The sequence below is a fragment of the Oryza glaberrima genome, chromosome 8, assembly GCF_000147395.1.
Source record: "Oryza glaberrima chromosome 8, OglaRS2, whole genome shotgun sequence".
Lineage (NCBI taxonomy): Eukaryota > Viridiplantae > Streptophyta > Magnoliopsida > Poales > Poaceae > Oryza > Oryza glaberrima.
In genome coordinates this window covers 20419432-20436523 of record NC_068333.1, presented here as the reverse complement: position 1 = coordinate 20436523, position 17092 = coordinate 20419432, and the positions used below count along the sequence as shown (strand labels likewise).

At 45.6% G+C, this 17092-nt stretch overlaps 1 protein-coding gene across 1 annotated transcript; it reads left to right on the top strand.

Annotated features, from left to right (window-relative positions):
• The first annotated feature begins 14494 nt into the window (after positions 1-14494).
• LOC127782582 (putative heat stress transcription factor B-4a) lies at positions 14495-16377 on the top strand. Its single transcript, XM_052309850.1, has 2 exons — positions 14495-15131; positions 15225-16377. The coding sequence occupies exons 1-2, from the start codon at positions 14865-14867 to the stop codon at positions 16098-16100; spliced, it is 1143 nt and encodes a 380-aa protein (XP_052165810.1). The 5' UTR covers positions 14495-14864; the 3' UTR covers positions 16101-16377.
• Positions 16378-17092: the final 715 nt, after the last annotated feature.

The window sequence follows — 17092 nt, the reverse complement described above, 5'->3', positions numbered from 1 at the left end:
ACACTCTACAGTATGATCCCCCCGAATCGAATCTTTTTTTAGAACTATCGAACTGAATGCATGACCGATTTTCTAGTTAATGTGGGCGTACTTAAATTTATGAGAAAATTATGGTTGTACTAAAATTTATGAGAAAATTTATTTATTTTTGCTCCAAATATACTTCAATACAACCAAGTTTTGCCTCATCAGTTAATATTTTGATCCCCTATATGCCCACCCTTTAGTTAACTGTTGGATTTTTTTTTCTTTTCCAAAACACTATATTATACTCTGTTTTACTAGCTAGTTACCAAAAAAAGTCAATGTAAAAAGAATACTTTATATCAAAGACATAACTACATGGGACATAATTGTATGACCCCACATTTGAAAATTAAAATTAAAATTTCGAATAACTATCAATAAGATTTGGTGGATCCATCCAATAGTTTCACCGAGAATTCGGAACACAGAATTATTTTGTAGTTGATTTTAAATACTGATGAAAATGTTGTATGAATTTCAAAAAAAAAAGTTGACAAGAAATTATTTGTAAAAAAAACATAAATCTCAGTTTCCAAAATTGTGGCCAAACAACTCTACCCCCTTTGTTTTCTATAACTGAAGTTGTTTCACCTTGAGAATTGTATTTCTTAAGGACCTAATACATAAGTAAGAAACATGTCAGCATAGCTATTTGATGATGCTCTCTCTCATGGCCCGATCTTCTGGTGAGGGGATAACTCTCACTTTAATCGAGTGCGACGTTTGCGATGTGGCTACTAACCAAAACAAGTCCAGGACGTCGTGCAATCGCTACACCACAAACAATGCCGAACCAACCGTGACACGCTGTTGATGATCCCTGCAAGAACAAGATAATAAGATGCAACCTAAATATTGTGAATAGGTGATTAAGCACAAAGAAATAGTTGCGATTGAAGTGGATGATCTAATCGACCCGGCAAATCAACGCACCAACTATTGGGGGCTCTAAATCTATAGTTGCCGACTAATTGAGCGAGGACTAGAGACAAAAGTGAATGGCACTTGGTAAAATTCAACTAAACAAAACCCAATTGTTTTAGAGGTGTACATAGACATTTATAGAGGAAAATAGAGCTAGGGTTAAGTGTTAATTCGTGGAGGTGGAGGGAGACACTTATTAGATGGGTCTAGTCTTTTACAAGGCCCAAAACCCAAATTCGGTTTAAGCAACAACACTGTCTTGTTTTAACGATTCTCATTGACTCGAGATGATTTTGGATATGAGACTAGATGCGCTTGAAAGGTGACGAGATAAGCTTTTCGTCAAGTCCAAGATCACCAAAATCGGAGTTGGCATGAAGGCGCTAGATTCGTTTGAAGTCAATACTGTCTCCTGAGGCCGAACTGGACTTGAACTTGGAATTGTCATTGGAACGTGTGAAGTTATATGTGTATCCGATGAAGTGATGTCCTCATCACTATTTAGGAAAAAAAAATAACAATCAACTAACCAAGTGAGCATAGTGGGGAACAAAATAAGAACTCAATGATATACAACGTATAAAGCGAAATTCCTGGATATGAAAGGACGGATAGAAAGCTTAGCTAGGGACGTGTCAGGAATTTTCACTTTAAAATATGAAACATCAAAGTATAATCTCGATAAGTATAAAAATTCATACAGATTAATCCGGTAAATGAAAAAAAAGAGAAATTAATAGTTATACTAAATTTATCCTAGAGTACAGTTATTTGAATATTGCAAGTTCATTCAATTGATTATTATGACACACGTGTTTTTTTTCTTTCTTTTAACCACTGCCTTTAGCGCGCCTTTATCAACTGTGCGCTCTGTTGAAACGTCGTAAAAGTCCAATTTACCGCTACAGTATCTTCCACTGCAACTTAGGACTGCACGTATCTTCAACCGTTCATTTTGATGATCAACGGTCTAGATTTACCGCTACAGTGATCAAACTAGAATCATATAGTACTAATATTTTATTCTACAGTACTTTTGCTACAGTGCTCTGAGTAACCTGTGCCATCCGATTCAGATCAAACGGTAGCGGCTATGATTGCATAAGTTGCAGTCAGTACTACTACTGCAGCTGATCCAAATCCATAGAAATGTATTTCAACTTTTCGCATTGGACTTATGGTATGAATTTGGAAGAAGGCTAACGATGATGGTAAAAGGGAAGAAAAACATGCTTGCGTCGATAGCATCTTGTAGAACACTTGTTTGGTATAATATATGAAGAATATAGCAAAGTTAAAATATTTAAACTATTTTTGAAGATAAATCTAACCATATCATTTTCAAAAGTTGAATAATGGTAAAAGTTTAAATGTGTTAACTTCATGCATTACAAAATATCGCTTATTCTAGGTAGAGGGAGCAACCAATCTGTTTCTTTTTCCTTTTCGTATTGGATAAGCTTTTGTAATTTAGTATTTGGTTGGGTTCGATATTGTCCACGTGCACCTAATATTTTGCCCAAGGTCATGCTTGATTTGCTTTCTGTTCAATCCGTAAACTGTTGACAGAAAGGTGTGGCAAACACTGGAGAGACCAGTTGAAAGTGCATGCATGCATCCTCCGTAGCTCAAGTAGTAACTACTTTCCATGAAGAGGGGGCCATGGAATACACTATTGTAGTAGCTGAAATGGCGGATTCCCCTGCTACATTACAATACCTCGCTCCTTATACGGGAGCAGCCCTGGCTGAGTATTTTATGTACCGCGAACGGCATACTTTAATAATTTATGATGATCTCTCCAAACAGGCACAAGCTTATCGCCAAATGTCCCTTCTATTAAGAAGACCCCCCGGCCGCGAAGCTTACCCAGGGGATGTTTTTTATTTGCATTCACGCCTTTTAGAAAGAGCCGCTAAATTAAATTCTCTTTTAGGGGAAGGAAGTATGACTGCTTTACCAATAGTTGAGACTCAATCTGGAGACCTTGGTGACAAAACTCATCAACCGAAGCAGAGGATCTCAACTCGCTAGAATATGCCAGTCCTAGAGCCCGGTCCGATCGCCAGGATGTGGACGCAACGCCAACACCTAGCTTTGCTCCAATTCGTGGAGCCTTCGACGATATGGTTGAGCTCTAGCAGCTGCTGCTGCTGTGTGAGTGACGATGGGATCAATCGGGAGAGAAATCTAAAATCTTCCCCTGTCTAGCATCGAGCCTACCGGTCACCAGACAAGAACAGCGGCCTGACATGACCCCTGTTCGACGCGCAGGATACATGCATTTTCCGATCTTCCACTGAATCATCACACCTGCCAATTCAATCTGCCATTCCAAATAGCTAGTATGCCAGTGACGGGACAAAAAGATCAGGTGGCGATGCCCTTGTGATCACGCACGTGTACGTAGAGCCAAATTAATTCCAGCGAGATACCAGAGAGAGGTAGACCTACGCATCGAGACCTCTGGCCGGTCGATCGATCGATCAAACGCAACGTAACATCACGCGTCTGAACTGGACGTGCCCCGGCGCCATCTCCACGCACAGTACGCGCCGGCCCGGACACCTGAGAGATCGAGCTAGCTAGTCTAGATGGATGGATAGATGAAGGGACAGACGCTGTTAGCTCAGAAGCTTCCAACGCTTCCTTTCTCTCATGGACATGCACTTCGCCATCGACCTCGGCGACTACATACGTATCAGTCAGATCCTTCACGTTCATCGTGTCAGAGGAAAATACGAGGCGGCGACTAGCTGTCTCCGGATGCGGTGGTTTAGACGGCTACACGTACGCATGGGCTAGCTGTTGTTGGACTGTGGTCTCGTTCCTGTTGCGACATGGATATCGGAGGTGCATGTGGCCGGCCACGCGCGCGGCCGGGAGCAGCGGTGGCCGTCGCCACAGTCGTTGGTGCGGCGCAGCGCGCGCGCGCGCGCGTCGTGCATGCGTCCATGCGTGCTGGTGCAATTCATATACCTTAGCTGCTTGCACCGATTTCGATCCTTTGCGTGGCGCCCATGAGATGGAACGTCTCGCTTGCTCTAGAACGATGGATGCGCAATCCGAAACGGGAGAGCAGGTTCAAAAATCCCCAAGACCACTGGTGTGCGCGGACCTACTGAAAGACCAAGAACAGCTATAGAGGGGGGGGTTGAATATAGCAATTCAAATCTTACCCCCGAAAATACTCATCAAGCCGGATTTCTCAAAATCCTTACTAGAACCGCGGCTATTAGAGAAGCCGGATCTAGAAAAGAAGAGAGAAAAAGAAGAGAGAAGGAATTCCCGAAACTAGAGGAGGAAGAGAAAAGGAATTCCCAAAACTAGAAGAGAGGTGAGGAAGAGAGAGCAAAACTCATTATCGCAAAGTTCAAATTGCAAGCGGAATTTAAATTGCGGAATTTAAATGGACAAGGCAAAAATGAAATCCTTCAAATCATTTCATTTATAGGTGATGCAAAATAACCGCTCAACTAGGAGCAAACATACACCTTCAGAGAAACATTACCACAAACTTAAAATCTCTCGGACAAACACACTCCAAACTAATCCTAATACAAAAGCCTCTCGGGCAAACACACTCCAAACTCACACCGAAACTCTCTCACCGAGCATCTCAAACGGATTACCAAAGGAGCAACCTCCACCCTTGCATCCATCTCTCTATTTATAGCCTAAGACCCCTAAGACATTGTCTCAAATACCCCTAGGGCGAAACCCTAACTCAGAACAGATCTGGTCCATCCATTGTTCCTTCTACCCAAAGGAAAAGCTCCAGATGATTGCCACCTCATCGATCCGAACCCTCACATGCTCTTCTTGCTGATGGATCCGCGTGCTCCCCATTTGCACCAACAGGAAGCCGCCACGTTGCCGCGTGAACCCCGCGCCTCCGCGCGCCGTCTCCCATGTGCCTGTGCCTTTCTCCCGGCCGGGCCCGCATGCCAGCGAAGGAGAGCTCGTCTCCTGCGCGCGCTCGGAATTGCGTGGGTCCCTCGCCCACGCGCGAAACCGATGCCGCCACGTCGCCGAACCACTCCCGCGTGCGCGCTTGAAACCGCCTCCGTACGGTTCCCGCGCGATTTTTCTCCGCGTGTTTTGTGAGAGCGCGATCAAATCCAAGATCGCCGCGTGTCCGCGTGGAGCCGCGCCTGTCGCGTGTCCCTCACGCACGCGCCGTCGCCGAGACCTCCTGCCTTGACGCCCTTGCTTGCCGAGCTGGGCCGTCGTTGCTTGGATCATGCTGTCCTGCTCCATCTTGGACTGGGCCAGTCCGGTCGAGCCGTGTGGCATCCTGGCTGAGCCCATAATCACGATGGATTGGTGGCCTCCCTGCCAACCAATCACAGCACACATGCATATCACCTTGTGCATGCATGCAAGGCTACAGTGATCCCATTTACTGTAGCAATAGTGCATTTATACAGTCACTTCTCCTTCCAATTTCTTTGTAAATCCCGGCGCTTGCACTTGACCTTGCGAAGCCCGTTACGAAGACCTCCTCACACGGTGTCCGTCCACCGTGTGCAACCTTTTGTCCAATCTTGTCACCCGGCATCCTTGATCGCTTTGGACCTCAACTCCTCCCTGAGTCTAGTCCCGATCCGCCGTTGACCAAGATCGACCCCGATCACCTGCACACACATGAACCAAACAACCGTTGTCTTTGGCACAGATGTCGCAACCTGACCAATGTTAGTCCACGCACGCACTTCTTGCATTTCCGGTACTTGTCAATTTCCCATCACAAAAGAACTATAATCACACATGGTTTCACACCTAGCGGCGGTCGGCAACCGTCTAGCCGGTCGACTCACCTCCAACGGTTACTGTTGTGTTCTGCCCAGTGCCAAGTGTGCCAAGTGTCAAGTGTCAAGTGTGCAAGGCCCTAACGCCTAAACTGTGTGCAGATGGTATATAGAGAATGGAGTAAAAAGATCCAAGTTGCTAGGTGGCCTTTCCCTCCGGTCGATTTCCTACAACTGGGAGCGTAAGTTCATTTTCTCGAACATCGCTGCTCGACCACCCCTTATGGCTGCCGCAGTTGGCGTTTGGCCATTTCGTCCTATCAGCGTGTTGTAGTGCCTTAATCTTTACTAAATTACTAAAAATTAATCAGTGCATCACTCCATCGCTAATTAAATTTGTTGTTCTAGTTAATGTTGCTATTAAACATATCATTTTTTTTACCGGAAAAACTACCAAGACTTTGCTTACTAGTGTAATTTCATTAAAGAATAAAAAAAATACTATGTACAAGGTTACAAGGAAATCACAAAAAAAAAATAATTACAGAGTTTGTAACCAATCAAAAACTATATGCTTTAGAGACTCATTCATTCTGCACATATGCAGAAGAACTTTGTCGTGACTTTAGGTCACGGCGGACAAATCAGGGATAGGCGGAAAAGTACTATTTTCCCCGCCTATCCTAAAAGTGAGATGAGCTCGAATAGTAAACTCCCATGTGTCGTATGGTATTTTGATATCTTTTATCCTCTGTCTCATTACAAGATTGGGACTGGCTTACATAGCCTTTGGAGGTACATGTGAGATGACAATCATACCCCTAAGAGTGTATATGAAGTTACTACAATACCCCTATAAAGTTAGAAATTCTAAGGATATGGTTGTACATTTATGTGGTCCCCTGAAATACCTGGCACCAGCTTTGCAGGAGTTGTTGGAGTGGTTCCCGCAGTATCTCCTTAGAGAATATTCCTCACTCAACGACATAACCTTCAGGCTTCATCTGCCCTGGTCGAATGGTATTTTCCTCCTATGATAGCTAGAATACTCCTTTTCAGACTTGTCTTCTTGCCGCGTTCACTGGTATTTTAGTATTTACTTGCCACATTAGGTCGAGAAGTATTTGCCGCGAGTAAAAGCCTCTTTGCCAGGTGAGTGAGAATGTTTCGGTTGAACAGGGGGATGGTGTTTGCCTCCTGCTACAACAAACTTCATTCATGAAAAGAGATCTTCATGATTGAAACGGGGGCATAATATTCTGAAAAAATGAGCCCATTTCTCTACTTTCGGATGTATTAAATATATCTTAGACTTGTATAAATTAGTATTATTATATTTTGTTACTTAAGTTTAGGCTCCGATATAGTAGAATTTAGTGATTTTGCTAAAGCTCTACGTACGTAGTAGCAAATTTCTGAAACGCGGCTAGACGCAGGTGCTAGCTCGGGGAGGCGATCGACTATAGCTTTGGCCGGCCGACTGGCCCCGGGCCCGGCCCCTTCCCCTAATCGGACGTCGTATCATACGGTTTGGGGTTGCGCGCGCGCGGCGCATGCAGGGTCAGATCGAGCGATTGGATGGTTGGGAACGTGGTTGCTTGCCGCCGCACGCACCTTCTCCTCTCCAACGGTGTGGTTTGCTACTACTACTACCGGTTACTAGTACCGACCAATGGCACGACGCGTTTGACTCTTGTGAGAATGTGTACTTGTGGTGCCGGTGGTCTTGTCCTTTTCCTCAGGTGACCTTGGCCGGTTTAACCGTTTGCGTTGTTCATGATGGGGATTGGGTACCTGCTTTTTTTGTTTGTGCAAAGCATGTAGTGTCGGATTTTTCAGGCTCTATTTATCTGCCTGCTGAAATGTAGGGCGGATGTAGCCCATGGTCTGATCAGTTTGAAGCCCAATTTCTGTACAAAAAGGAGTCTATGAAGGCCCAGTTTCCAACCCATCCGCAATGATGGCCTGGGAAATCATTCCAACTAGTATGTTTATCCTCCCTCAACTGTTGGCCTTGTTCGAATCGCATCCCTTCAACCATAAACCAAGGTATAAAGCCTCCCTCAAATGTTAAAATCAATGTAAATTAACTCCTTTGGTGGTTTGCAAAGTGGTTTTAGCTTATGTGGTGATTACGTCGCACATTGATTCGGTCTTTATCTAATGTGGTGCCTAAATGGTATCATAGTCACCACAAAATAAAAATAAAATTGGGCCCACAAATAAGTCTCGACGAAAAAAAAGGCCCACGTGTCATCCTCTCCATCTATCCTCACTTCTTCTTCTCATCCTCCTCCCACCCCTTGTCTCTTCGCTGGAGCAAGGACGCTTGAGGCGGCCAGTGGCAGGGGAGCCAGTTCCTGTGAAGAGCAGCGTCGGCGGCCGGTGGCAGAGTGCACAAGTCAAGGAAGAGGCGGCGGAAGCACGGGTCGGTGGTCGGCTCGGGTGTCTATTGATGCGAAAAACACACACTGGCCTGGGAGATCTGCTTAGCTTCAGTGCAGGTCTAAAGATTGATGAGATACGGGCGTGCCAATCAGTTTGATCCTGCAACTGACAAGATATACAAACAGCAGATCAATAAGCCGATCGGCTGTCAAGCCGATCGAGTAATTCCAGCCGATGTGTATACCAGCCGATATTGATAGGGTTTTGAGCTATCGGCTATGTGTTTGATGTGGAGTGTGATACTTGATGTAAATAACAATATAAAGGCAATCGACTGTTGATAATATAATATAACAATAATATAGTCCAGTAGAAACCATTCGGCTAATAGTGATATGATAAATAAGCATCGATCCGAAGGTTAAAGCATCCATCGGCTGGAGGTCTGATGTCATTAAATCCACAAGATTAGATAAACAGTAAAATCTTTGTTGCAATCGGCTAAATCCAATATGTATGCAATCCTTGTAAGCCGATGCAACGTCTAAATAACTCATCGGCTGAAACCCCGATGAAACCCTTATTGGCAGTCAAAAAGCAGGCTAGGGATTATGGTTCTAAGTACGACTTAGTAGATCAAACTTAACTGATGCAGCACTAGACAATCAAGCCCTTGATTGATTTTTAGGGTGGTAGATGCCTTAGCTAATCTAATCTAGTAAAATAATTTAACCGGTACCGACATAAACCCTAAAGCAAGAAACAACCGATAAAGCTAAATTGAGATACTAAGACTAGATTAATTAAGACATATGATAAATAGACAGACAAATATATCATCCAAACTGGAGCAATCCAAGAGGTCGAATGTACTGATGCAACCTTGAACGACGCCGACATAGACGAGACAATTGCCTAGGCCGACGGAACGTAGGACTTACCCCTTCGCCGGAGATCGAAAGCCGATGCAGCCCCGTGTCAGGTGCCAAGTTCCGCCGGATGGTAAGTAAAAACCTCAGAAAAGAGAGTGGCGATGCGCCGAGAGTAGTATTGATCGAGAGATATCTTTTACAATGACCCAGGTGTATATATTTATACCCATGGGTAGATACTAGTCCTTGTAGGACAAGAAAAAAAACTTTTCTAAAGATAAAAGGAAAATATAATGTCCTTATAGGACACTAAACATACATTTCTAAAGATAAAAGGAAACTAACTAACTATTCCTAATTAATAGATAACTTGCCATGCCACATCCTCCTTGAACTCGGTCACTTCTGGATAAGCTTCCTTTATTAGATTAATTTCCTTAACCGAATATAGCAGGAATCCGACTATTAGTGATGTGATTATTTTCTTAGGGGCCTACCAAATTTTACTGTTAATAGTATCTTAGGGAAAGGGCATCAGGCAGCGATGAATACGGGGGAAGTCTGGGCGTGGTCGGTAGAGTGGAGGTAGCTCGAGATAGGTCTGAGCATAAGCGGTACAAGGCATAGTGGTGTCAAGATGGGTGGAGGTGAGGTGGGGAGGCCTGCTTCTAAGGAGCTCCATCTTCGCCTCCATCCCAGCGAGCTCCAGTATCAAGGTGCCGCTGAGCGTCGTGTGGCTTGAGGAGACGGGAATTGAGGCGAAGGATGGTGTGCCGTCGCGGACGGGCTCGCTGTGGACGACGGTTGACGGGCGAGCAAGCTTGGAGGGGCTCGCCGGCCACCCCCATACTGGTTCAAGGGTCGAGATCAAGGACACCGTTGCCACCTCGTCGTCACTCGACCCGCGATGTCCGGTGATGAGGTCTTGGCACCGACATGGAGAAGATGAGAAATGGAGATCGTAGGGTAAAGGGAGATAAGACTGACACGTGAGCCCACCATGTGTTTACTAAATTTTTATCTAATTGGCACGTGGGTCTCATTAAGTTTTTAAATTTTATGTTGTCTATTGCCACGTAGACACCACATGGGTGTCACGTAGGACAAAACCACTGAGGGACTTGATTTGCACTGGTTTTGGTAGTTCGAGGATGTGATATATCTGGGTTTGTGGTTGAGGGATGTGATACAACCAAGGGCAATAGTTGAGGGAGGAAAAATAAACTTGTCCAAAGGAAAGACGAGATGTAATCAAAGCCCATCGATTTGTCTATCCGTCCATTTCCTTCACAATTCAGAATTTCAGACGACACAAGGACATTGCAGTATTGCAACACCCAAGCCACACGAACACCGGACAGTGCGTTCGTGCGGCGACGTTTACACCACACACCTGCGTAGGTTTCACCGTTTCACTGCTAGGCTTTAAGGTGGGGTAAAGGCAATAAGGCGTGTAAAGATATTCTTTTGATGGAGCTGATCGGCGAGCAGAGAGTGGTACTGAAAAGAAGGGAGATGCTGAGATCCATGGTAACAAAAGGAGAGAAAGCTAAGCCCCCCTCTCCTGTGGTTGACAACCAGTGCATGCACCGCCGATGAGCAGTTTACGCTAGAAAAATCCGAGTTCGATCAGTGAGAAACATGTGCTGGTCAACAGCTTTTGTGCCCCCACCCCCACAACGCTGACACTGATCAGTTGTCTGTTCGAAAAAAACAGTTTCAAAACTTCAAACCCTTCTCTTCTGCTTGCAGTAATTTCCTCCCTGCAACCCCTTGATTGTACCTGGCCAGCAAGCCTGGCGTTCACCGGTATTAGAGTATACTCCTACTTCACTACAAAAATTTCAGAGGCAGTGAGACAGTGAGGCAGGGGGCACCATGCATGATTCGTATCAGAATTCAGAAATGCCATTTATGAGGTGCTCATACTCATATATCAATGAATGCCTGGAAGACATTCAATCTTTGGTCCATGCAGTGGCAGGGAGAATATATGGTAGGGGAGCAGCTTGGTTCAGTTCTTTGTCCGTAATGCACTAATAAAGGTTCTTGCTTTAACTTGGTCAGGTAAGCAAGATTCAAGAACTAGTCCTGCAACTGTGGCATGAAAGATCGATCGGATGCAAAGGCATCTCTGCACTGTACTCCAATGTGCACGACTGCACTTCTCTGCATCTTCAGTTATTGACATCCTTAGCTGTTTTTCACTAGGATACCATTGTCACCCGTTGTTTTTTTACAGTGTAGCAACAGCATTGACCTTTTAGTTTTTCTTAGAAATGCATAATGCACATCAAACAGAAGAACAGAACAATATCTTTGGGTGAAAAAAAAATAAAGACGACCAAAGTGACTTATCTATGGAAGTTGGAACTAGTACAACCTCCGTTTCAAAATGTTTGACACCGTTGACTTTTTAATACGTGTTTGACCATTCGTCTTATTCAAAAAATTTAAGTAATAATTTATTCTTTTCATATCATTTGATTCGTTGTTAAATATACTTTCATGTACACATATAGTTTTCCATATTTCACAAATCTTTTTAATAAGACGAACGGTCAAACATGTGCTAAAAAGTCAACGGTGTCAAATATTTTAAAACGGAGGAGTACATAGATAGCCTAATAATTCCTAATTTCATTTGGCAGCAAAACTAGTACAACCTAATAATTATGTGTAAACGGCACAGTGTGTCTTAATCGAAGTGCATCTAGTCTTTTAAGAAAAGATACCTGCTTTACTAACTGATGAAGGTCCTTGCATTCCACTTGCAGAAAAGTCACTGAATGTTCAGAACTCATGAAGTCCTTTTAACTTTAGGAAGTTGAAAAAACATAGCTTTTGTGCAATTGTGCTGCATGATCGATTCTACTGCCGGTCTATCCCAGTTTCTTATTTAGAAATCATTCATGGCCAGAGTAGAAGAAAGCTAGACTCTACCGGCCGGCCTTGCTCGAGTACGCAGTACTGCACAGTACACGTCTTTGTGTACCTACGGCCGACAATGTGAGCATCACGCTCAGTGAAAGATTGGAAATGACATACGAGTATATGACATAATTTTTCATTATGATTTTAAGTAAAAAAATACACAACCGATTCTTAAAATTGTGATAGGTGTTATTTAGATCCATTACCCTGTAAAATACACATTTAGACCCCTAATTTTGGTTTAGTGTATCACTCGAATTGTCAAGTGCACATGACGTAGCTCTTAGACGCTAACATGGTTGCCCACAGTGGTGAGAATTTAGCACTTCGGCCCATTCGCTACCGTAAGCCCTCAAAATCGACACCTACCACTCCTAACTCAACAAATATATGCATTTCTATAACATCAAGAGCATACTATAAGATTTGGGAGTACATGGTAGAAGTCGACTTGAAGGTATACTATATGGGCCTAAATGCAAAATTCTCATCAATGGATGGCCACATCAATTACCGAACGTACTGCACCATATTTAGACCGTGGATGATATATTAAACCAAGGTTAGAGGCCTACATGCACATTTTAGAAGTTTATATGTATAAATGACACTCTTATTCAAGTTCAAAGACCGACTATGTATTTCACTAACTATTTAGATCACATGCACGAAACAAGAACGCATGTCCAGTAATAATACTTTACTAATTTATCGTCATAATAGAATAATACTTTGTGGTGCTATATAGCATTGTTTCTCATGTTACTTAACTTTTCTCATTGTGATGTAACATGAGAAACCACACATGGCATAGTTGTATAAAACCCGCCAGTGCTGCATGTTGCAGATTTTTTTTCAACACCTAGGTGCAATAGCACTAAAATATATGGATGCGACTTAATTATTATATAGAATTTTCATAATATATGGATATCAAAGCTCCTAGGAGATCTTTTTGGCACTTAGTCACTAGCTCTTTCTCATTTTTCTCTTTCCTTCTTGTTGTCAGGAGTCTGGTTTCTTCTCTAGTTAATCTAGCGGGCCCTACTTCTCTGTAACCCCCATGATCTACGTCAGCAGGTAACAGTTGTAAAATCCCTCTTTTTTAAAATATATCGATGCGCAAGGCTTTTACACAATCGAGAAAAAAAACAAAGTTCCTCTCCATATCTAGGATAGATAACCATGGGTAGTCTAGCACGTTGGCCTATCTTCGACTTCATGTTCTCCCATCTTTTCTTATTAATATATCGATATCAAAGTTACTCCTTTCATATCTAGCATTTTTAAAAGTTGAGTAACATTAACCTGTAGTTGGATTCCTTGCACATTCCAACATTTTGCTCGATTCCAACATGCCCCCTTCTATGTACTGTTCCATTGAGCAGCCTTTTGATCTCCTCCTGCCAATCTGCTATACAACCGCACACACCACATCAGCATGTACTGGAATCTTAGTGTTTCGTTTATATGCATTTGCCTTTGTCTATCTATCACTCATTTTACTGCATACACAGTATACGTGACTTGGTCTTCTCATGCATGTAGTCCTTTTAGTATATATTCCATCTATTCCATAATGTATTCCATAATTAAAGAAATGATTAAACTTGGCTCGGTCTACCAAACTAAATTTTAACTTATAATTTTTATATACTACTCCCCCTGCTTTAGATTATAAGACGTTTTGAATTTGGTTAAAGTCAAACTGTTTTAAGTTTGACTAAGTTTATAGATAAATATAATATTTATAATACTAAATTAGTGTCGTCAAATCAATAATTGAATATATTTTCATAATAAATTTAAATTTGTCTTGGGTTGAAAGTGTTATTACTTTTTTCAATAAACTTGATCAAATTTAAAGCAATTTGATTTTTATCAAAGTCAAAACGTATTACAACCTGAAACGGAGGGAGTATAAAGAAAAGTTTGTAGCAACAACTCTGCTGTGTCGATGGCCCTGATAAGTGTGATCACTTCTGCCATTCTCTTCCATTTTTTTTTACTGAAAGGCCAATCTTGATGCTAACACAGAGGAGCTCCCGATTGGCCATCATCTCTGTTGGATACTTGGATGACTGTACTGTACTTGCCTTTCTACTTGAAATCCCGACATAAATGCCTTGCGCGCACACACACATGCGTACTCCATACCATACGACCAAAGGAATAACTCGCGTTCCTGTATCATAAAGCTGTCGATACGGCAAACACGGCGTACTACGTACTACTCGATTGCATGCATATGCGTCGGCGTCGGCGTCGTCGTCCCGTTGCACTGTGAGTTAACAGTGGTCGCGCATTCGGCATCTTCACTTCTTCAGCATGAACAGGAACAGCGTCGTGCAGAGGGGACACGACGCAGGTTTCCAGATGTCGCCACGTTAAATACCCTGTTGCACGTACGTACGTGTCAGCGACTGAAGTGCGTGCAACACATGATCATGCATGCACGCTGTAGCCTAGCAGCTAGCGAGTAGCGACTGAACGTCTGAAGCCGCGTCGCGCTGGAAAGCTGGACAAAACGGATGTGTATGTGGATATCGCTTGAGTTTACGGGGAAACGGAGCCGGATTAGCCGCGCGCGGGGTGCGCCCCGCCCATCTCTCGATCCATATCGCGTTTCGCGAGTGATTTCTGCCGCTGTTGCCGTGTGGCCTCTCACGGGCAAATCCACCGTTTTTCTCGTCCGGCTGCCTACGCGCACCGATCGAGCTGCAGGCAGGTGCAGACAGGCTGAAGGCTGGCACATGCGTATTCAGCTCACCCAGTTATTATTCCCTTCCCCTACACTGTGCTAGTACCAGTGTGTTGCTAGCTCCACGCATGTTTCCCGAGGCTACCAGCAGCCACGCACATGTCCAAACCCAGCCGAAACTAGCGATAAAAGCCACGCACGCATGATTTTGAACCTCTGACACCATCATCGTCGCCGCTGCTCCTGGCTACGTCGTTGACGACGACGATGGAGTGGGAGGAGGAGAGCGAGGCGGCGCGTCAGAAGGCGGCGGCGGCGTCGGCGTCGGTGGTGCCCGCGCCGTTCCTGACCAAGACGTACCAGCTCGTCGACGACCCCGCGACCGACCACGTCGTGTCGTGGGGGGACGACGACGGCGGCGAGTCCGCCTCCAGCTTCGTCGTATGGCGGCCGCCGGAGTTCGCCAGGGACATCCTCCCCAACTACTTCAAGCACAGCAACTTCTCCTCCTTCGTCCGCCAGCTCAACACATATGTACGCCATTACGTTCGTGATCATGGCGTCTCGCCATTGATGGAAGCTTGAAGGGTGTATGGAATGACGACCGTGATGGTGTGTCGCGTGCAGGGGTTTAGGAAGGTCGTGCCGGAGAGGTGGGAGTTCGCCAACGAGTTCTTCAGGAAGGGCGAGAAGCAGCTGCTGTGCGAGATCCACCGGCGTAAGTCCGCGGCGGCAACGTGGCCACCGTTCCCGCCGCCGCCGCCGCCTTTCTTTGCCCCGCGCCATTTCGCGGCCGGTGCCTTCTTCCGCCACGGGGATGGCATGCTCCATGGCCGCTTGGGCGCGTTGGTGACGACGACGGAGCGGCGCCATTGGTTTGAGAGCGCGGCGTTGCCGGTGGCGCCGTCGTCGCGGCTGCTCTCGCAGCTGGGGCCGGTGATCGCACCGGCGCGCCGCGCGGCGGCGACGCCGGAGGAGGAGGCGCTGATGCAGGAGAACCACCGGCTGCGCCGCGGCAACGCGGCGCTGGTGCAGGAGCTGGCGCACATGCGCAAGCTCTACAGCGACATCATCTACTTCGTGCAGAACTACGTGCGTCCCGTGGCGCCCAGCCCGGCCGCGGCGGCCGCGCTGCACGGCCTCGGCGTTCTACGGCCGCCGCCGGCGGGCGGGAAGGCGCCCGCGTCCGAGGTGCGCGGCGCCTCCGGCCGGAGCGCCACGTCCAGTAGCTCGCTCACGGTGGCCGAAGACCAGCCCACGCTGCTGGCTCTGCGGCTGCCGCGGACGACGGAGAAGATCATCAACGAGGTGTCCGGCGGCAACCGCGGCGGCAGCACCAAGCTGTTCGGCGTGCACCTGAGCAGCGCCGACGAGCAGACGTCATCAGGCGCGAGCCGCAAGAGATCACCGCCGCAAGAGCAGCCTCCTACGTCGCCGGCGCCGAAGCGGACGCTGGTGGTGGAGCACAGCGAGCTGAGATTGAGCATCGTGTCGCCACCGTAGCCATGTGTGCAGTGTGCTTAGTTAGTACTTCACGTAGTAGTATCTAGCTTGCCTAGTTTAGCTGGTTCAATTCGTCTGTGTCAATTTTTTTTCCTGATTAATGGCCATTCTCGTTTTGCTCTGCTAATGTGATATGATGAACTGTTGAGCTTTAAGAGGAGCAGCAACGATCTACTCCAAATAGCTCATTTATCACACCAGTACTGTAGTTGATTTTGCGCGGGAGACAGAATTAAATAAAGAAGTTAGTTTCTCTGATATCAATGAAGTCTTAAACGATTGGAGGGAAAATTCAGCTTTTCTATTCCATTGCGTGAGGGCATGCAAGTGCATAGATGCCTTCATCAATTCATGATGCAGCAAGCTGACAACACGGTACACAGGCCGGAGGAACGAGACTGTGATTGAACAGTAATATTCCCTAGAAGGCGAAACAGTAACAGCGGCATACACACTAGGCTTTGGATCAGAACAGTAGAGTCAACTCGTTCAGGCCTCTTTTGTACTCCAACTCTTCCCTATCCAACACCAAAGGCCATCGACGTATTCCTCGCAAAAAAAGGAAAAAGGCCATTGACATATGCCCGAGAAATAGGCCTTAACTCTTGGGCCAAAATGCCGGCCGATGACTATGGGTAGGCATGGGCTGGAAAGTTTAAGAAATGGAAAAAGTACAAAGAAGGTCCCTCATCTTGTCAAAAATCACCCCCTAACCACAAAACCAAATATATAACATCTCTCAACTTATAAAACCGGGTCACTTTGGCTCCTTAGGCTATTTTGACCCGGTTTCGTCCAACGTGGGAGCTCACTCCGCGTGGGACCCATGTGAGCTCCATATGTCAGTGAAACCTCCCTTCTTATTTCCCTTCCCTCCTCTCCCGTCTCTTCTGCCATCTCTTCCTCATGTCCGGAATGGCGCCCCGACGACAACACGGGAGGCGGCTAACCCACAAACCCCGACGGGCGGCGGGTGACATGCTCCACTCCTC

Coding starts and splice junctions, on each gene's coding strand:
- LOC127782582 (XM_052309850.1), top strand. CDS start 14,865: ATGGAGTGGGAGGAGGAGAGCGAGGCGGCGCGTCAGAAGGCGGCGGCG. Junction 15,132..15,224: donor TCCGCCAGCTCAACACATAT/GTACGCCATTAC, acceptor TGTCGCGTGCAG/GGGTTTAGGAAGGTCGTGCC.